The sequence below is a fragment of the Oncorhynchus mykiss genome, chromosome 10 (assembly GCF_013265735.2).
Source record: "Oncorhynchus mykiss isolate Arlee chromosome 10, USDA_OmykA_1.1, whole genome shotgun sequence".
Classification (NCBI taxonomy): Eukaryota; Metazoa; Chordata; class Actinopteri; order Salmoniformes; family Salmonidae; genus Oncorhynchus; species Oncorhynchus mykiss.
Window position 1 is genome coordinate 49699625 of NC_048574.1, and position 21212 is coordinate 49720836.

At 42.0% G+C, this 21212-nt stretch overlaps 1 protein-coding gene across 2 annotated transcripts in view; it reads left to right on the top strand.

Annotated features, from left to right (window-relative positions):
* Nucleotides 1–20946, top strand: part of LOC110533139 (A disintegrin and metalloproteinase with thrombospondin motifs 2) — a 59691-nt gene extending 38745 nt beyond the window's left edge. The window contains exons 10-25 of one of the 2 annotated variants that reach the window (XR_005034166.1): nucleotides 487–600; nucleotides 744–889; nucleotides 1005–1180; nucleotides 2371–2504; nucleotides 3017–3140; nucleotides 3295–3375; nucleotides 3774–3937; nucleotides 4679–4838; nucleotides 5299–5431; nucleotides 5621–5828; nucleotides 5956–6085; nucleotides 6188–6262; nucleotides 8244–8394; nucleotides 19196–19472; nucleotides 19633–19741; nucleotides 19983–20946. Coding sequence is in view for 1 of the 2 variants with exons in the window: in XM_021617226.2 (XP_021472901.2) it covers nucleotides 487–600; nucleotides 744–889; nucleotides 1005–1180; nucleotides 2371–2504; nucleotides 3017–3140; nucleotides 3295–3375; nucleotides 3774–3937; nucleotides 4679–4838; nucleotides 5299–5431; nucleotides 5621–5828; nucleotides 5956–6085; nucleotides 6188–6262; nucleotides 8244–9139 (2541 nt within the window). In the remaining variant the exon portion in view is untranslated. Of the gene's footprint in view, nucleotides 1–486; nucleotides 601–743; nucleotides 890–1004; nucleotides 1181–2370; nucleotides 2505–3016; nucleotides 3141–3294; nucleotides 3376–3773; nucleotides 3938–4678; nucleotides 4839–5298; nucleotides 5432–5620; nucleotides 5829–5955; nucleotides 6086–6187; nucleotides 6263–8243; nucleotides 10585–19195; nucleotides 19473–19632; nucleotides 19742–19982 lie in introns of those variants that run through there. The other variant, XM_021617226.2, reaches the window with a different exon arrangement.
* Nucleotides 20947–21212: the final 266 nt, after the last annotated feature.

Sequence of the window (21212 nt, forward strand, 5' to 3'; positions counted from 1 at the left end):
ACACACACACACACACACACACACACACACACACACACACACACACATGCACACCTGACTCCATGATTTGTTCCATGTAGTTCATGCCAGGTTACATGTACTGTACGTTCGCATGCAGCCTGTTCGTTTGTTTGATGGTGATGGAGTAAGCAAAGGGGTGATTTTTAACCTACAGTCTAAACTACTTGAGTTAAGGCGTTATGCATGAAACATCCTCCTGCAAATGTATCTGAGGGTGCTGTGCTGTGAGGGACCGCAATAGATATATAGTATGTGTGGTTCTATGTACTGTATGTAATTCAAACATTGTTTTTGTCTTGGTGAATCAGATTTGACCAAGTTCAATGTCTTGTTTAAGGGCCTTGGTAACATACGTACTTCACAAAATGTAAGTATTAACATAGACATCCTTAATGACAGTGTTAGGCTGTGGGAAGCTTTCTTCAGCTGCATGTGTGAGAGAGAGCATGAATCTGTTTCTTTTAGTACAGCACCTATGACCCCTGCAAGCAGCTCTGGTGCAGTCACCCAGACAACCCCTTCTTCTGCAAAACCAAGAAGGGTCCGCCCATCGACGGCACTAAGTGTTCACCGGGGATGGTGAGAACGATTCCTCTTTACACGTGAACGCTTTGCTACAGTGTTTGTGTAAACATAAGCAGTGGCAACTCTCTTCCTCTCACCCTGCTTCTCTCTCTCTCTCTCTATCACTCTCCCGTCCCATCCCTCTCCCTCTCTTTCAGCACTGCTTCAAAGGTTACTGCATCAAGTTGACTCCAGACATTCTAAGGCAGGATGGTGGTTGGGGCACGTGGAGTAACTTTGGCTCCTGCTCTCGCACCTGTGGGGGTGGTGTGCGCTTCCGGACCCGTCAGTGTGACAACCCAACGTGAGTACAACACAAGACGACACGCAGATAGATGTGCATTCACTCCCTCTTCATAATAGGAAGATGTCTAAAATGTAAGGGACTCCCGCTGCCTTTCTCCCTTGCCATAACTCAGCCCTGCCAATGGAGGACGCACCTGCTATGGCAACAGCTATGAATTCCAGCTGTGCAACCTAGAGGAGTGCTCCGAGCCTTTCGCTGACTTCAGGGAGGAGCAGTGCAAGATGTGGGACCCCTACTTTGAGTATGACAACACCAAGCACCACTGGCTGCCCTATGAGCATCCTGACCGTAAGTCCATAGTGCTGCCTGGGAGTCAAAAGTCCTGGCTTTGAAAAAGACAGAGGGGCCAGAGAAGGGCTGACGTTAATATACTTTAGCAATATTCTTAAACAGGTGGACTGTGTTATAGCATAACTACCACTTTTTGGACACTAAGAATAAGACGCAACTATTTGCCATCTTGTTACACCTAGAATAGAAGCAGAGTATAATAAGAGTTGGACTTTCTCCATTTTGCGCATCAGTGGAGGCTGCTGAGGGGAGAATGGCTCATAATAATGGCTGGAACGGAGCCGTGTGTTTGATGCCATACCACTTATTCCGCTCCAGCCATTACCACAAGCCTGTCCTCCCCAATTAAGGTGCCACCAACCTCCTGTGTTGTGCACGCCTTCTCCAACCATGGACTGTCCAGAGGCCAGATGGCTTTTAATTTTTTAAAATTTTTTTATCAGAAGTTGACCTGGAGGCTTTGTTGAGACAGAGAAAGGAAAAATGTCTACATCACTGCTCTCATTCTTCCGTTGTGAGGCCAGGGACAATTTCCATGGCAAACCATCATACAAATCTGAAGTTACATAAGGTGGCCCATAGCTAAAACAGACAGCTGAGTTCTAGGTGGAGAGCAGAGGGAGGAGGAAGAGCAGGAGAAGTAGGAGGAGGAGAAGAAGGAGCATCAGCTCAGTTAATGACCCAGCAGCTCAAGTCTCTTGGCGACTATAATGATTGTTCTGAGTGGGGTCAATGGGGAATGATTGGTTTACCCGGGGAATCCGAGAAGCCCTCAGACAGACAGGCCATGCCTCTCCACATGTCAGGGGAATGTCGGTCAGGCCAGTGTTTAAATAAGGACACATGGAAATGTCATTACTCAGGAATCTCCCTCCTGCTTTCCACCGGGGTGGAAAGATTGTGATTGTGTTATTTGATAGCTTTATAAATGAAGAGTCTCATTACACACCCTTACAGTGTCCTTTTGCATTATCCTGTTGTTATTGCCATACATGTGTATCCTCATGACTAAAACAAAATAATGCAGATATAGAATTCAAAATATTGTTTGTTCAGATTGTTTCATTTGTGCCAGTGGAATATGGACAGGAAAATGGGCACAGTCAAAGAAAGCTGAATACTGTATGACTATAATTTCTTTATTAAACCCTATATCATGTTCTCCCCTCCTCTCATCTGTACTGTAGCTGATGAGAGATGCCAACTCTACTGCAAGTCTAAGGAGACAGGAGACGTGGTGGCCATGAACAGGATGGTGCACGATGGCACACGCTGCTCCTACAAAGACCCTTACAGTATATGTGTGCGGGGGGACTGTGAGGTAGGCATCGCCCAGGTCTTCTGGCCTACAGAAGTCATGCATGAAGGGACATTATTAAATATGGCCATAAACATTACGACGCCTTACACAATCCCATAAATCTCCTCCTGCTACTGGGTATTTTTCGCTGGTCTGGTGCAACTGAAGTTATGACCGTTTTCCATATGGGCTTTCCAGACTGATATAAACAGTCCTCTCTCTCTCTCTCTCTCTCTCTCTCTCTCTCTCTCTCTCTCTCTCTCTCTCTCTCGCTCACTCGCATGGAATCCTTTACCCCTTATTTTCCCTTTCCGTATATAATGTATTATACTGTCTGTCCACCTTATTACTGTAGTATGAGTCATGAGTTGGACGGCACTGTACAACTCTCAAATGTTGACTGTGCAATGGGAGGAGGTTTGTCAGAAATAATTTTGTCGGAAAGAATGTCTTTGTCCTGATTGACCCATCCAGGCCCACTCCTCAGCCGGATCCCATACTCCCAAACACTGACTCACCTAATCTCTCTACAGCACGTTGGCTGTGATAACCAGATAGCCTCCGACACGCAGGAGGACAAATGTGGGATATGCGGTGGAGACAACTCCAGCTGTAAGATCATCAAGGGAAACTTCACTAGAAGCGTTAAAAAACAAGGTGAGCCCCTCCTCAACTTCCTCTACCCTTACTTCACAAGTTCTTATTTTTTAATGGGAGTCTAGGGATGCTCTTCTCGGTATCTTAAGCTGATTTTATGCCAAGACGAGACTCTTCGTCATCACACATCTATTTTGTTTGCGGTTTGTTTCAGGTTTCCTCAAGATACTTGAAATCCCCCGAGGGGCCAGGCATCTGTTGATCCAGGAGTTCAAGGGGACCCCTCACATCTTAGGTAGGTTTATTTATGGACGGTTCTGTGAATAACAGAGTGGGTCGTTAATATCCCTGGACATTGGCCTCAATAAATCAGTAATCTGTGACTAGCTTGGGTAAGGAAGGTTGTTATTAATTGCTGCTTCAGTCAGGTCTTGGCTGCGTTGGGTTTGAGAGTACAGACAACTCTAGTCGGCTGCCAATAATGGATCGGGACTACTGGGAAGAGATCACCTGAGGATACTGATTTATACTGCTCTAATGCTCATCATCACAATCCTGCCAAATGTCTCTGGATTGTTCCTCATATGAATAGCCAAGTTTAGGAAAATTCAAGTTTAACCAAAAGTGTCATTCTGAGACGGAAAAGAAACCGACCATTAGGATTTCCTTTTCTCATTGTTCTCCCGGTGTCAGCGGTGAAGAACCAGGCCACGGGTCATCTGTTTCTGAATAACGAGGATGAGTTCCCGGAGTCCCGTATGGTGATAGAGAAGGGGGTGGAGTGGGAGTACCACAACGATGACGACACGGAGACCGTCCAGACCACAGGACCTCTGGGATATGCTGTTCTGGTCATGGTGAGTCAATATACTCAGGTCCCTGACAAAAATCAAAATGACTGCGATGACCTGGGTTAATGTGTAGCCTACATGCCACAGAGCAATGTTTTTAATATCATTGTTTAGTCCGTACCCACTTTTAGTGAAAACCACCTCACCAACGGATATAGTAGTAGTAGCTTCAGGAAATAATTGAACCTGAAATGTTCTCTGTGCAGTGAGTATCCACTATCCAGCCATATCATTGGCAAACGCCTCTGCATCTGTTTGCCTCATGTGGAGTTAGTTAAAGGTCCAATGCAGCTGTTTTTATCTCAATATCAAATCATTTTTGGGTAACAATTATATACTGTGATTGTTTTCAATTAAAATGGTCAAAAATAAATCAAAGCAGCTTCTTAGTAAAGGGCAATTTCTCAGGCAATAATTTTGCTAGGACTGTCTGGGAGTGGTCTGATTGGGGAGGGGAAAACGAAAAACATTCTGGTTTTGGCAAAGATGTTTCTTACTGGTTAATTAACTAATTTACTGCATGGTGATGTCTCTGGAAGGCCAAAACTACACCCCACCAAAACAGTCTGAAATGGATCATGTACACAATATTGTTCCAACCTAACAGTGTGGGACTTTAAAACAAATGCACAGTAGTTAAAGAAAATGTACCGTATCATTGTTGCTGTCGTGTTTGCCACGTCTCAAGCTGCTCCATGACTTACTATTTGTCATTTATGGCATGTACTGTATCTTTTCCTCCCACAGGTCCGTTCCCACGGTGACTCCAAAGTGACCCTCTCCTACAAATACATTCTGCACGAGAAGCTGCAGTCATCCATAGAGAGCAACCTGGTGCAGGAGGACACAGCCTACTTTGAATGGGCTCTGAAAAAGTGGTCTCAGTGCTCTAAACCCTGTGGAGGAGGTAGGTAAAACAAGCGTGTCTTTGGAAGGGTCAATAAATATGCTATTCAAACCTTTTACTGCGGTGGGCTGAATCAGGGTCACACATTCTGGGTAGTCTTAAACAAATCTACTTTGAAACAAAAGTGTAGACCTCACACACATGGTTATGGGCTTATTAAAAAAAGAAGACACCTGCACCATGTACATTTTGAGTTTGCATCCCAATATTACACTTTATGTACTGTACATCACAGAAGACTGAAATATACCCCCAAAAAACTGACATAGAAACACCGCATTTTCGTATTTCGAATCATTATTAAAAAATAAAGTATAAAAAATATGAATGACATACCCATGAAACCAAAGAGGGCGTTTTTGGTCATTGACTGCAGGAAAGGGCTTACCTGTCAAATAACCTTGGATGTTGACCCACATTGTTGATGTGAGTGGTATTGTGTACACTGTACCCTCGATAGGTAAGCAGTACACACGGTTTGGCTGCAGGAGAAAGTCCGATGGGAAGATGGTCCACCGCACCTACTGTGTGAACATCGACAATCTCAGAGCTATCAGCAGGGATTGTAACCAGAAAGAGTGCTCCCAGCCAGTGTATGTGAATGCATTTATGAATGTGTTTGTTTGATACGTGTGCTGTGAATGTTCTATGCAACAATTGTATTACTATGTCTGTACATAAGCTTATTCCTGTTGTCTCAGTAAGTCATTTCTGTTCTCACTCTACCTGTATGGTGGTGGTGGTGGTGGTGGTGTTGTGTGTGTGTGTGTTCTATTCTCCAGTTGGATCACTGGGGACTGGGAGGAGTGCAGTTCATCCTGTGGGAAGACTGGCTACCAGAGCCGCTCTGTACGCTGTCAGCAGCCCCTCTCTGGAGGTGGCCAACGTTCCATCCACAGCAAGTACTGTAATGATGACAGGCCAGAGGGACGACGACCCTGCAACCGCCAGCTCTGCCCTGCCCAGTGGAGAGTAGGACCCTGGTCCCAGGTACGTAGGCGTTGAAAGGCAAATGTGAATAATTCTCCACCATTACCGACAGGAAATATAAGATAGACAGGAAAACACTTGCTTCCATGAAATCTTTAACTCAGAGGAGTGTGTGCGTGTGTTTTAGTGTTCGGTGACGTGTGGCAACGGGAGCCAGGAGCGCCAGGTTCTGTGTAGCACTCCTGATAACTCAGTTGGACTCTGCATGGAGACCAAACCCATTACACTCAGGACCTGCCAGCTAGTCCCCTGCACAGGTGCCTGTCCACGCATAAAAAGTACATAAAAATGTATTACTGATACAATATTGTTTGATTTTCACACCGTGCACAATCCTTTTCTGTTTGTTTTGTTCTCAGGTGACGGAAAAAACATTTTGATCCAGTGGCTGTCACGGTCCAACCCAGAATTTCCTGTACCCAAGATCTCCTCAAGTAAACGTCCCCTCTATAGCGCGGAGTGTGGGGTCCGCTGCATGCCTCTGCTCACCTGGGCTCTACCCTTCTCTCTCTGCCTCTCTCTGCAAGGCAGACTGCATTGATAGTGGCTCTCTGTTCTTCTCCTCTTCTCCTGTTCTCCTCTACACTGGAAGTTGGCTCCGAAAAGCTCCTGCCCGACTTTGGCTTCTCGGTCTGGCTGAGGGGGGTTGAGGCTTCCTGTACTGTGGTCTCTTTGGCTCTTTCTCTCACACACTCTATCCTTCAGGGGTCTTACTGTACTGTAGGCTGCAGAGCTGGCCTTGGAACACTCACTGACGAGAGAAATGGAAGTTCCCATCCCATCCTGATAAGGCTCTATCAACGCCTGGATGCAGGACTATGGTCGTGGCCTCTGTATATGGAGTCGCTCACTGGTTGCGTGTCGTTGGGTTTCAACCTTGGACACTCCATGGAAGTGAATATGGAAGTGAATTTGCAGTGGATTTGATTTGATAACAAGATGAGACATTTTATTCAACACAAAAGGTGCAGCAGACTCATGCTCATTATAGTTATACAGTATGCATACACAATTATCAACAGAAATAGTACCACAGAAATAAGGTGTGGATTACTTTGCCTCTCCATCACTGACTGTTACCATACCGTATATGTATTTTTGTATAAATTCTAGCCAAATATTTAAGTGAAACCTTTAAATGAGCATTAAACAGTATGGGAATTTAGTTAGGAGGCCAGAATGTTTATGAGGAGGTGAGAGTTTCATTCTCACTTTCAGAAAGTACTGTGAATTTGACTCAAAACACATTTTGTGCGTCAGACCAAGGACACTAAAAATGTGTCCTTATATCGCTAAATGCTTGTTTGTTAGTGTATAATTGTAAGGAATTAGTCAACAAAAAAAAGATACTCAGAGACCTCGTGCAATGATTTTGTCATAAACATCTCCGAGAATACCTTTGCCTTATTAGGCTGTTGAGAGAAATGAAAACATGGCTTTTTCTTGTGTGACACAGCAGAAGCTTCCTGAGGGTGAAAAAATGACTTGAACTTGATGTTTACAACCAAATGGATTCTATTCACAGCACCGTCATGGACAACACAGATATCGTCATTTACTATCATTGTATCATTATTGTGGAAAGCTATATTCTGGCCGCCGTGGTGAAAACCCTGTGTCAACAAGACTTGAACTGTGTCTTGGGAGTATCTACAGTATATCAAATTGTGTTGCCTGTATTAAGGACCAAGTTTCTGAACTTGGTGACAACAATGAATTGTGTGCTTTCACCAGCCAACTTGTGAGGCCTGAAAGCATGTGTTCCCTACTATATATTGGTCCAAAATGATTTTTTATCAGAGATACTGGATTAAGAGTTTTTATGCTTATCACGAGACATTGAATGGGTTCCCTTTACACAAAGGAGGACACATTTCTTGTTTCCCTTGACGCCCAGTGTTTATATCAGTTATTGTTCATCTGTTTTGGCTTGCTGGTGTTATGCCGTTCTTAACCCGTGTTCACCAAATTATTAACCGTGTACAGTACCTTCTGATTTAATGTACAGTACTCAATCAAGACAAACAGCTCCATACTGAACTGCATATAGACAGCTTCATATATTTGACAGGGAGAGTGTATTATATGACTTTGGTTTCTAGTTTGTTTTAGCAGTACAGCCCAAACCCAACAAATAAACTCTTAAAATGATTCAACTTTTTGTCTCACAGATTATACACCGCGAGTGATGAATAATATGATGAAGAGCAATTGTATCTTACCGTTTACATCCATTCAGTCTGACAAACAAAGCATCCCCTTTCTTTCTGCTTGCTTAATCACAGTAGCCTTTTCTGTTACTTTCTCACTTTTCCTTTCTTTGGGGTAGTTTTATGGTTTATTATGTTTACCATAACATCTGGGCCTATAGAGGTTGTGTTTTGTTTCTGAGATGTGTGTTGCTTTGTGTTTCAGGGCAGTGTAAGGGGGATAGGTCTGCGTTCTGTCGTATGGAGGTGCTGAGCAGGTACTGCACCAACACGGGGTACAGACAGATGTGCTGCAAGTCCTGCACCGAGGGGAACTTCACCACTATGGGCCAGAACCTCACCACTGGGCCCTGGAGGTACACCACACTACCCACCCCCACCAATGGCACCCATTCAACGACCCCGACAACAACCCTCAGACCCAAACCCACCGCTGGGATATATAGCACTGACTTTGCTTATGTCGAGCGTGATGATTATGGGGAGTATACAACCAAAACCGACGAAATCAGCACAACTAAAACATATAGGCCTACCACCACCCCTGGATTAACCACTAGACAGCCCAGAAGAATAACCACCTCCCTGGTTACTGCCAGAAGTACTAAACCTCCAACCACCACCACTGAGGAGACTACGGTTCCCAGAACCTCCGTCATCACCGTCACTACCGCTGAACCCACCACAATCCCCACCAGTCAGGACCCATCAACTCTTAGAACTACAAATGTCCCCAAGTCCACCACAGCTTGGGTTGATGTTATTGAGAGGGAGTCCTGGACAACCCTGGCTCCATCTACTTCCAGACCTAAAGGAGACAAGAGACGGAAAACCATTCCAACACAGCGTAGGGTCATTGTGACACTCATGCCTTCCACCATAGCCCCCCACCAGACAGAGGACAAGCGAGAAAACAACTCGGTGGACGTGCCGTATAGGATCGTTGGTGTAGACAATGAGGTCTTTCAAAACCACTTTGTTCCTAGAATACGGCCTCCATTCCGAGAAACGACACGAAATAAGAGGATACAAGAACTCCTAGCCGAGAAACAGATGCAAGACTTACTTCTCAGACGAGCAAAAAGAAAACCAGGACCTTGATAGTGAGTCTTTCAAGACATCTTTGTTAGTGCTCCATATGGAAATATTTCTATTGAACACCTGCATAACCATTTTGCTTTATTGAAACCAGAGTGAAACCAGTTCAGAGACTGTCAGTCATGTAGAAATTAAAACTTGCGGCTTGAAGATCGGAATTTGGCCTGCTTTGCTTTTTTTTATCCAATGAGGAAAGGGAACAGCAATGGACAAAACATACAAAATACTGAGAAATGAACTCTACAATTACTATTCTGTAAATACATTCTCTTGAGCGATAATTGCACATTTGTACTTGCTGCTTGGCAATGAAGAGATTTAATTGTCTTTTATGCTTTGATGTTATTACATATCGTACTTTTGTTAATATTGTGAACAGTTTACAATTTGGACCTTTGTAGCTCAGTTAGTAGAGCATGGTACTTGCAACATCAGGGTAGTGGGTTTGATTCCCAGGACCACCCGTACATAAAGAATGTATACATACATATACATACATACAGTATATACAGTATATATAGGGGAGAGTGGAGTATGTTGAGGCATTTTTTACATGCAGTATCAAGGGAAATATACTGTAGTATTCTTTCTAACAAAGATATCTACATATATTTATTTGTTGTTGTTTATCCCTGGACATAATCAGAATTAATGTAAACATAATAGTTTTGAAAACATAACATTAGTGGTACTGTATCTTGGCACAACTTACGCCAGGAATGGGATAATTTGAGCATAGAGACAGTGTAAATTGAGCATAGGGACAGAGTAAGTAGAGCATAGGGACAGGGTAAGTAGAGCATAGGGACAGGGTAAGTAGAGCATAGGGACAGGGTATGTTGAGCATAGGGACAGGGTAAGTAGAGCATAGGGACAGGGTAAGTAGAGCATAGGGACAGGGTAAGTGGAGCATAGGGACAGGGTAAGTAGAGCATAGGGACAGGGTAAGTTGAGCATAGGGACAGGGTAAGGAGAGCATAGGGACAGGGTAAGTAGAGCATAGGGACAGGGTAAGTTGAGCATAGGGACAGGTTAAGGAGAGCATAGGGACAGGGTAAATTGAGCATAGGGACAGGGTAAGGAGAGCATAGGGACATGGTAAGGAGAGCATAGGGACAGGGTAAAGAGAGCATAGGGACAGGGTAAAGAGAGCATAGGGACAGGGTAAGGAGAGCATAGGGACAGGGTAAGGAGAGCATAGGGACAGGGTAAAAAGAGCATAGGGACAGGGTAAGTTGAGCCACCTTGGGGTAAGTGGGTGATGGTGTCCTGTGACAGTGGGGGCTGGTGCATGTTCTCAGAGCGTGAGACATTAATGTTCTAGACACATTTCATGGGAATGTTGCAAGAACATTCATGTGTCCAGGTTCCTAAGGGTTAGGAGAATGTTCCGCCCGTCCAAACATACTGTATACAGGAGATGGTTGATATGTTCTCAGAACATAAGATATTAACTTCTTGAATCTACTTGAGACGCACATGTCCCAAGTAGGCACCTGGAAATGCAAATGCGCTACGCTAAATGCTAAATGTACTCGTTAAAACTCAAACCTTGATCAAAATTCACAAGCAGGGTATTAAATTAAAGCTACACTCGTTGTGAACCTAGCCAGCAAGTCAGATTTTTAAAATGCTTTTCGGCGAAAGCATCAGAAGCTATTATCTGATAGCATGCACCCCCCAAAATGCCAGCTCGACACGTAAACAACAGATTTTGCGATAGACGGCGCTACCCAAAACGCAGAAATAAAATATAAAACATTCATTACCTTAGACGAGCTTCTTTCTTGGCACTCCTATATGCCCCATAAACATCACTATTGGGTCTTTTTTTCGTTTAAATCGGTCCATATATACCCAAAATAGCTTTGTATAGAAGTAGTGTCATTCAGAAAAATTCATCGTTTTTAAACGCTGCGTAATTTTTTAAAATTAAAAAAGTCGACGATAAACTTTCACAAAACACTTCGAAATCCTTTTGTAATCCAACTTTAGGTATTAGTAAACGTTTATAATCTATCAAAACGATTACAGGGCGATGTCTCTTCAATAGGTCCTCACTTCAAAAACAATGCAATCTGATCTCTCCTTGAACTGCATCCGGGTGAAGACTGGAAAACTTGGGGTCAGACAGATGGATTTTCCAACAATTAATTCGATTGAAAATTAGTACAATGGCGCCATCGTGCGGAATTTGTATGAAGTGCAGGCAAATTTCCATTAAATTCTGTTCTCCTTTAACAACTGGTGGAAGTGACTTATGGAAATTATTTTTTGCTTTCAGAGAGCAGTTTTTCTTGCGTTTTTCAATGAAACACACGCTCTGTTATAGTCACAGCCGTGATTTAACCAGTTTTATAAACTTCAGAGTGTTTTCTATCCACACATACTAATCATATGCATATACTATATTCCTGGCATGAGTAGCAGGACGCTGAAAAGTTGCGCGATTTTTAACAGAATTTTCAAAAAAGGGGGGGGTAGATCTAACAGGTTTTAATGTTCTAGTAACGTTTCATGGGAACATTGCAAAAACAGTGTGTAAAAAAAAAATCCATTACACATCCTGTTGCTGAGCCAATCAAGGCCCTGATCAGTGAACCACTGATAGCTCTTTGTCTGTTGGCAGAGTTGGGTATACTCTCACACACAGTGAATAATTGAACTTGCAAAGTGTAATCATGTGTGTCAAATATGTAAGTTATAAGCACTAACTCTTATTCAACATGTCCTCACCTGGGATTTGAACTCACAACCTCTTGGTCTACGGTACTCCAATCTTCCTGCTCTCAATAGTCAGATTAATGGATATCAGGCAGGGACATGGTGGCCATGTCCGTGTCAGATAGCCATTATTCTGAAGATTGTGTCATCATTTATTTGATTGACTTATTTCACAGCAATTTAAGGGCTTTGTGTATAGGTGTCTAATGTTGGTGGGGCATATAAACCTGTTTTACTGATACTCCTGAATCACTATTATCAATAAAATACTTTTAACAGAGCTGGAATTTAGTTTGAAAGTGCATTCACCCTACTACTTACACCTATCAAGTTGTTTCAGATCTACACAAGTGCGTAGGGAAGAGAGGTTAGGGTTTCTTCTGGACAGGACCTAACTATACTAGACTATAGACTAGACTATAGACTAACTATACATGCCCTAGAGATAACCCTTATTGGGACAGTGGTTAGGGTGTTTGTCATTGATGCTGCTGGCCTGGGCTTGAGACCTGCTAAGGGAGTCATCACGTTCTCAGCACTATATGTTAATGACAGTTACAACACACTTATCTGTTCTAATTCAAATGAGTTTGAAAGATGGGAATCTGTAGGATTACCTTTAACCTCTAGCGTCGAGCAATCCCGTATCCGGGAGCGTAATCATAGCCTCAAGCTCATTACCATAATGCAACGTTTCCTATTCATGAAAATCGCAAATGAAATGAAATAAATATATTCAAACACAAGCTTAGCCTTTTGTTAACAACACTGTCATCTCAGATGTTCAAAATATGCTTTTCAACCAAAGCTACACAAGCATTTGTGTAAGAGTACTGATAGCCTAGCATAGCATTAAGCCTAGCATTCAGCAGGCAACATTTTCACAAAAACAAGAAAAGCATTCAAATAAAATAATTTACCTTTGAAGAACTTCGGATGTTTTCAATGACGAGACTCTTAGTTAGATAGCAAATGTTCATTTTTTCCCCAAAATATTATTTATGTAGACGAAATAGCTCCGTTTTGTTCATCACGTTTGGCTAAGAAAAAGACCGGAAAATGCAGTCACTTACAACGCCAAACTTTTTTCCAAATTAGCTCCATAATATCGACAGAAACATGGTAAACGTTGTTTAGAATCAATCCTCAAGGTGTTTTTCAGTGGTGGCAGTTGGCTTCTCATCAGAAGCAAACGGAAAATACTGCAGCTGGAGATTACGCAATAATTGCAACGGAGGACACCAAGCGACCACCTGGTAGATGTAGTCTCTTATGGTCAATCTTCCAATGATATGCCTACAAATACGTCACAATGCTGTAGACACCTTGGGGAAAACGTGGAAAACGTAAGCTGACTCCTAGCTCCTTCACAGCCATATAAGGAGTCATTGTTCATGAGGCGGTTTCAAAAAATGCGGCACTTCCTGATTTGATTTTTATCTGGGTTTCGCCTGTAACATCAGTTCTGTGGCACTCACAGACAATATCTTTGCAGTTTTGGAAACATCAGAGTGTTTTCTTTCCAAAGCTGTCAATTATATGCATAGTCGAGCATCTTTTCACTACCATCTTGGCCATGTGTTGCAACACATTAGGAATGTTCCAGATAGAGAGCTGATGTGATTCCTAATCAGAGACATGTTTGTTCCACAAGGTATACAGTATGTGGTGCAGATTTCAAAAAGATAATAGAGTTCTCTTTAAGGATGCACAGCTATTTAGGATTATACCGAATAAACACATGAACATATATTACCAAACATGTGAGTGTAGGGTAACTGCCCTAGAAGGTCTTGAACTCAAAGACACCAGCATCAATGACAAACAGCCTAACCACCGGCCCAATAAGGGATATCTCTGGAGCATGTGTTTATTAGGCTAGAATAGTTGGGCCCTGTCCAGAAGAAACCCTAACACCTCCTCCCTAGGCACTCAGCTCTGTTTAAAGTACACTCAAGAAAAGCTTTTGTTGATGATAGTGATTCAGGAGTATCAGTAAAACAGGTTAATATGCCCCACCAACATTAGACTATACAGAAAGCCCTAAAATGATTGAAATAAGTAAAGTAAATCAATGATGAGAGAATAGTCAAAGTAACTGATACTGACATAATGGCATAGCAGGAAGCTCTGAATTCTGTGAACCAAGATGTTATGAGTTCAAATCCCAGATAATTACTGTATAAATGAATATGTAATCATGCATGTCAAATATGTATGTTGGAAACACTATATTAAAAGCATTATGTGTGGGTATCGCTAACCTTGCCAACAGACAAAAAGCACTGCAAATGGATTAGAAGTTTGCTAATCAGGATCTTGATGAGTAACAGTAACAGGGTGTAATAAAAACACTTTTCTTTGGAACCATCAGGTGACAACTGGTACACAGAAATGTTCTTGAAACGTGTCTGGAACATGAATAACTTATATTCTGAGATCATGGTAACTATGTTCTATGTATGTTTGCTGGGATGGTTGCTGGAATATTCTCCTAAACCTCAGAGAAAAGGACACAGGAATGTTCTTGCAGCGTTCCCATGAAACGTGTCTAGAACATTAAACTTGCACATTATAACCACGTTCTAGATAAGTTCTGTTTGACATTAAGGGAATGTAACTTCAACACCAAAACATGCTAAAAAAGGTTGACATAGATAGAATGTTCCCCTGACTATGGGAAAACTGGACACTCAAACATTAGGGGAACATTTCGGATAACATTACAAAAATGTTCTCTCCCTAGAATGGTTAGCTGGGTTGTGAGCCTCTGCTACTCCATCATAGCCTCTCTTTCGCAGTTACATGTTAGTTTTCTTTTTTTTGTCAATGCACTTCTTCAGTGTTATCTTTGTCTATTGTTAAATTCCTTGCTGCACCTCAAATAGACTTCTTCCCTTTTCTCACTTCCTTACCTGCTCTTTCAAAAACCTCAAGGGGGCTAGACCCCTGCTTGCTTTACTTTTGTATGCAGAGGGAATGATAATGTCTGCTCTGTAACATTAAAAATGCAGTTGAGTTCATATGCATGACACACTGCAAAAAAACTATGGATATTATACATAAAACGGACAACATTTATCATAATTTGTATGGGGTATGGTGGCCCATGGCTATTGGCTCAACTTACCCTTAGGTGAACCTTTGCCCCAGTCTGAGGTCCTGAGCACTCTGGAGCAGGTTTTCATCAAGGATCTCTCTGTACAGACCAGATAATCTTGTTTGTCATGGTCTAGGAGTCCTTTAGGTGCCTTTTGGCAACCTCCAAGCAGGCTGTCATGTGCCTTTTACTGAGGAGAGGCTTCTGTCTGGCCACTCTACCGTAAAGGCCTGATTGGTGGAGTGCTGCAGAAATGAATGTCTTTCTGGAAGTTTGTCCCATCTCCACAGAGGAACTCTGGAGCTCTGTCAGAGTGGCCTCCCTGATGAAGGCCTTTCTCCTCCGATTACTCAGTTTGACCGGGCGGCCAGCTCTAGGAAGAGTCTTGGTGGTTCCAAACTTCTTCCATTTAAGAATGATGGAGGCCACTGTGTTCTTGGGGAACTTCAAAGCTGTTTTGGTACCCTTGCCCAGATTTTTGCCTCTACACAGTCCTGTCTTGGAGCTCTAGGACAATTCCTTCGACCTTAAGGCTTAGTTTTTGCTTTGGCATGCACTGCAAACTGTGGGACATTATACAGATAGGTGTGTGCCTTTCCAAATCATGTCCAATCAATTGAATTTACCACAGGTGGACTCCAATCAAGTTGTGGAAACATCTCAAGGATGATCAATGGAAACAGGATGCACCTGAGCTCAATTCCATGTCTAATAGCACATTTTTTATATATTTTCAAAAATTTCTAAAAACCTGTTTTTGCTTAGTCATTATGGGGTATTGTGTGTAGATTGCTGAGGGAAAATGTGTATTTAATCGATTTTAGAATAAGGCTGTAAAGTAACAAAATGTGGAAAACGTCAAGGGGTCTGAATACTTTCTGAATGCACTGTATATTGTATGCTACATAATTGGTAAATCATATTATTTTATACTAATTATCTTTCTCTGAGCAATAGCTTTTGTTAAACAAGTTATAAAACAAATTCTCAAAAAGGTAGGGGCTTTCAATACCTTTCAATATCTCACCTACTAAGATGTTTTATGAGTTGGAGAACACATTGGGTGTGCATGGCCACTGGTTTTCATGTCATCTGACCAAAGCACCAGTTCCATTCAAAGTGCCAATGCCATTGAGCAAACTCCAGGCTTTCTTGGATTAAAATGAAAATTAAGCTCTTTGGCCATGCACACCAGTGGTGCGTTTGGCTTCGAAATGAAAATGCATAAACAGAAAATAACCCCATACTCACTGTAAAATATGGTGGTGGAGCTTTGATGTCGTGCCAAATAATGCCCCCCCTAAGACACAATGGGATTCTATGAGTTCAAATTTTTGTTGCTAGGGCTGTTGCTCGAATTTGCAACATTCTGACCGGATTTTCAAGGCCACGAACCAACGTGTCCATTGCTATGCTGGTAGCTTGGTTACCTCGAAGCGGTCGGGAAGGAAGGAGGACACAGGCAGTTCTAGTTCTATTTCACCTCAGAGGCGCTCGCTCACAAGTAAGCCGGGTGCCGTTTAGACCGCACAGAGTGACTCCCTTCTGGGCTTTCTGACATGATATGGCAGCACCTTGTGTGCCAAGTATTCAGCATAGCAAGTTTGTATGAAGGTCTAGTTATTAAATGGGTAAATATTTACACAGTAAAATGCTCTAAAACGCTCTGGTGACTAACACATTTTTTTGCTGCCCTGTTTCCAATCGTCCACATGGCTGGGAGAACCTATTCAAGTAACTGTTGAATCTAGGGGTCATTTTTTTTATTTTTGGAAAAATAACGTTCCCAAAGTAAACAGGCTATTTTCAGGACCAGAAAATAGAATATGCATATAATTGACAGCTTAGGATAGAAAACACTCTAAAGTTTCCAAAACTGTAAAGATATTGTCTGCGAGTATAACATAACTGATTTTGCTGGCAAAAGAATGAGAAAAATCCAATCATGAACGCAGCGGTTTCTAAATAAGAGTCCCTTCCTATGCTTCCCTATTGAGCAGTGAATGGGATATCAACGATATTCCTTTTTCTATGGCTTCCTTAATGTGTCTAGTATCACAAGACATAGTTTCAGGCTTTTATTTTGAAAAAATGAGCCTGAGCGATAACATTGAGTCAGTGTCCACCTGATGGCTCTTTGTGTATTTCTTGCGCAAAAGACAAGAGGTAGCCATTTTTCAACCCGGTCTTACTGAAAAAAAGCTATGTCCCGGTTGATATATTATCAAATAGATATTTGAAAAACACCTTGAGGATTGATTATAAACAACGTTTGCCATGTTTCTGTCGATATTATGGAGCTAATTTGGAATATTTTTCAGAGTTGTAAAAATAATTTTTCTGGAAAAAAAGGAACATTTGCTATCTAACTGGGAGTCTTGTGAGTGAAAACATCCAAAGCTCATCAAAGGTAAACGATTTAATTTGATTGCTTTTCTGATTTTCGTGACCAGAATGCCTGCTGCTAGCAATAATGCTATGCTAGGCTATTGATAAATTTACACAAATGCTTGTCTTGCTTTGGCTGTAAAGCATATTTTCAAAATCTGAGATGACAGAGTGATTAACAAAAGGCTAAGGTGTGTTTGAATATATTTCACTTGTGATTTCATGAACATTAATATTTTCTAGTAAGATTTTTTTCCGTTGCGTTATGCTACTTAGTGTCAGTTGATGACAATTCTCCCGGATCCGGGATGGGTAGCTACAAGAGTTTTTTTAAGTAAATACATTTCTAAAATGTAAAAAACAACAACTTTGTTTTATTAGCTAACGTCACAGTGCAGACTAACTCAAATGAGCTGCTAACAGTAGTTAGCTATCTAGCCAACTTTGCATACTGTATAGATAAATAGCTAGCTAAGTGAATTAAATATCACCAGCAACCCAACTTCATATTAGCTAGCGTTAGCTATCTTGATGTTTTTATCACCGCTAGCTACCTGCATTTGTAGGTAGCTAGCTAACAGCCATGGAGGAGTGTGAAAGGATAGCAGCCCCAACTGTCAAAGTGAGAGTGTTAGAATTGCATAAATTCAAATCTGGTATCAGGATAAATATAACAATGAGTCACCGATTGTATACTATCTATTTTTTATTAGCTAAGTAATAAATGGCAAATGCAACTTTCGTATATACAGCTCACTGTAATACCACGCAGGGCAGAACAGATAACTGACAAGATGTATGTAAACAGTGTTCTTATACTGTGATAGACATTGTCCCAACCCTTCTGTTGGCCTATCACAGTAGAGGCTGGGCGTGGTTTAAACTTGCCCAGCCTATCGCAGGCGCTCAGGCGGGTCCCCGCCTCTTGGCGCTTCTTGGAGTCCTCCCTCCGTCGATGTATAGATAGATCCTTACTGTTCTGGTATCACAGCCTAGTTATAACAGTTGCTCAGTTCCTGCTATTGTGTTGTTCAGTATTTTTCCATTTCAGTTAAACCTTGTGATGACCACCCCTCCCTATCACAACTTTGTAAGATACAGCAAGTCACACCATGTGCTCAATATTGCTACATACAAACACAAGGACAAAGCATCTGCTGGGCTGTTATCTACAGTTTTGCAACATGCAGGTCACACCATGTTACTCAGTTCTTGTCACACACAAACAGGCAAGTAGCAAGCAGTTGTTTAATCTCATAATGATGCTCCAGTGCACAAATGCAGACACCTCCCACAACCAACATCAGATCATATTTAATCATATATATGCTAATGGCTATAATGTAAAATACAGAATCCAACAAGAGTAACGTTAGGCTATTCTGGATAGGGCAGGTACTTTTGTGTACTTCCAGTCCCTAGCAGTGAGGACAGAGATAATAATAACATAATATTCAGTGTGGTCTAATTTGTGTATAAGGAAGTCTGTTTCTTATGAGGTTTTCTGTCCTCATATACAGAGAGCCTGTCTGCAGAGGAAGAGGTCACAATAAAGAGCAGTGGTTCTCAGTCCTGGTCCTGGGGACTCAAAGGGGGCACATTTTTGTTTTTACATTAGCACTGCACAGCTGATTCAAATGTTCAACTCATCAAGCTTCAAGTGGTATTTATGTATTCATATGTGATGCTATCCTTGATATTATCCTGCATGTGCACATGCATCTATCAATCCAATGTTATCATGATTTGATATAAGGGAAAGAATACTTTAGTAATCCACAATGACCTGGTGATATAAAAGTCCATTATCTATACATTATCTTCTAACTGGAGATTCCTGCCTACAGTTACCGTGTAGGGCACTGCAAGGTTGGGTGACCAGGGCCATCTGTGTCCTGCATAACTTCATGAGGATGGACATGAGGACCAGGAGGGGATCTGTAGATCGCCACTGTGTGCCAGAGGAGAAGTCTGCTGCTCTGCAGGATGTTTCAAGGATGGGGTCCAACAATGCAGCAAGAGAGGCAATCCGTCTGCGGGAGATCATTACTTTCTACTTCTTCAAAGGCGGTGTTGTTCCCTGAGGTCATCTTTAGTGACCGAGGTCGTGAACTCTGGAACAAGGTAATAACATTACAGGCTATATTCCGTCACCAACGATATAAAAGTTTATTTACTGATGTTCGATTTTCTTGCTATTGTCTTACTCTCTGCAGAGATGAGGAACCCTCTTGGCACAATACCATCAGAAATCCATGAGAAAACATATTTCTCTTGTTTTCAGGCACCATTTCCCAGTCCCGATTCCAGTCCCCGTCCTGGGTCCAGGCCTGCCAAGCTCGACACAACAGAGGTCATCGTCCACTGCCTCTGTTGGAAATATGTGAGAAAAGGTAAGGAGGTGGCCTGGTGCAGGAGATGTGGCAAGCATTTTCATGTGTCTTGTTTGTCTCATGTTGCCAATGTGCGTGAATTTGTCTGTCCGTCATCTGTTTTGTCTGATGTTTTCCCCATCCTTGTTTTCACTGCTTGGCCAGCTTCCCACCTCAAGACGGTAGGTATTTTACTACGTTGCGTCTTGTTGTATATTGTATGTTATTGTAAATAACTTGTATAAATGTGTTTTTTTTGCAGACATTGGCTGTGAAGTTGGTAAGTTGTTTGGTAAGTATATAGCATAGTTATATGTCTTGTATTCCAACTAACATTTACAAGCATGTAAATATTTGTATATTTTCCATTTGTTTGCTGGTAAATATTTGAAACTTGCTTGAATTGGCTGTAAATGTATACATTTGCACATTAAATGTATTCATTGCAGGTAAAATTTTCAATTGACTGTTCAGTTGACCAGTTAGACTTACTGGTCCTTAACCCCTTATCCGTAGCCATGAATCCTTTGTGTCCAATTCCAAATCAAATTTTAGGCCAGGGTTGGTATGGAATTAGACATTGGTTTCTAGTTAGTGTTTGTATATCTAGAGGTTCTAGATTTGTGTATGTAATATGGCAGAAGTGTCCCGGAGTCCATTACACAGCAGGGTTGAGTCATATTGCCATATTGCTACACCTATCCAAGTCCCATCAGGTCAAGCACTACAAAGATAGAGTAGGGGGTTAAAGGCCTTAATTAAAAACAAACCTCCTCTCGACCTGTACCTTGACGTGGTGAGAGGGCTTTCAATGAAACCAGGCCCATGTTATTGAACCCCTGACTGAGACTGGCTGCCTGTCGAGGACAACTTTCTTTCCTCTCCCTCCAGACGAAATTCTGCATCTAGTGACGTCTGATTGCCCAGCAATCCGCCCACTAATCCCATCCCCTCCTCCATCTCATTACATCATCTAAAGCTACTGTTATTGTCATGTTGTCATTATCTACTAATACAGTTTGCTAGCTGTATCATACTGGGCATATAATTACTACGCAGCCTATATAATGCCAAATGTTTAGTGCTTTTCACACGCAGGTGCATGAGCCATGTGCTCATAGGACTAGCAGCAGCACAATCACCTTGTAGTATTCTAACACATTTGTCAATGGAAACAACAACATAAACTGTATGTTTTCATACCTGATAATCTGATAATGTAATAAAACTGCAATTGAAATATACTACTGTTGTCCTCCTTTGACTTTTGAACTGTGTCAGGAATGGTAAAGAATGCTAGTATCCACATAATGAAGATTGCGTACCAAATAAAATACATTCTCAGGAATATGTAGGCCTGCAATGCCAAACCATCTCTTGCTCTCCCAGTAGTAATGAGGTAATAATAATGTGCAGTGGAGAACTAAGCTCTCTACGACGCTGAACACCTTGCGGTGTCCACAGGGTGGCACTAATGACTGTCTTGTCTTCT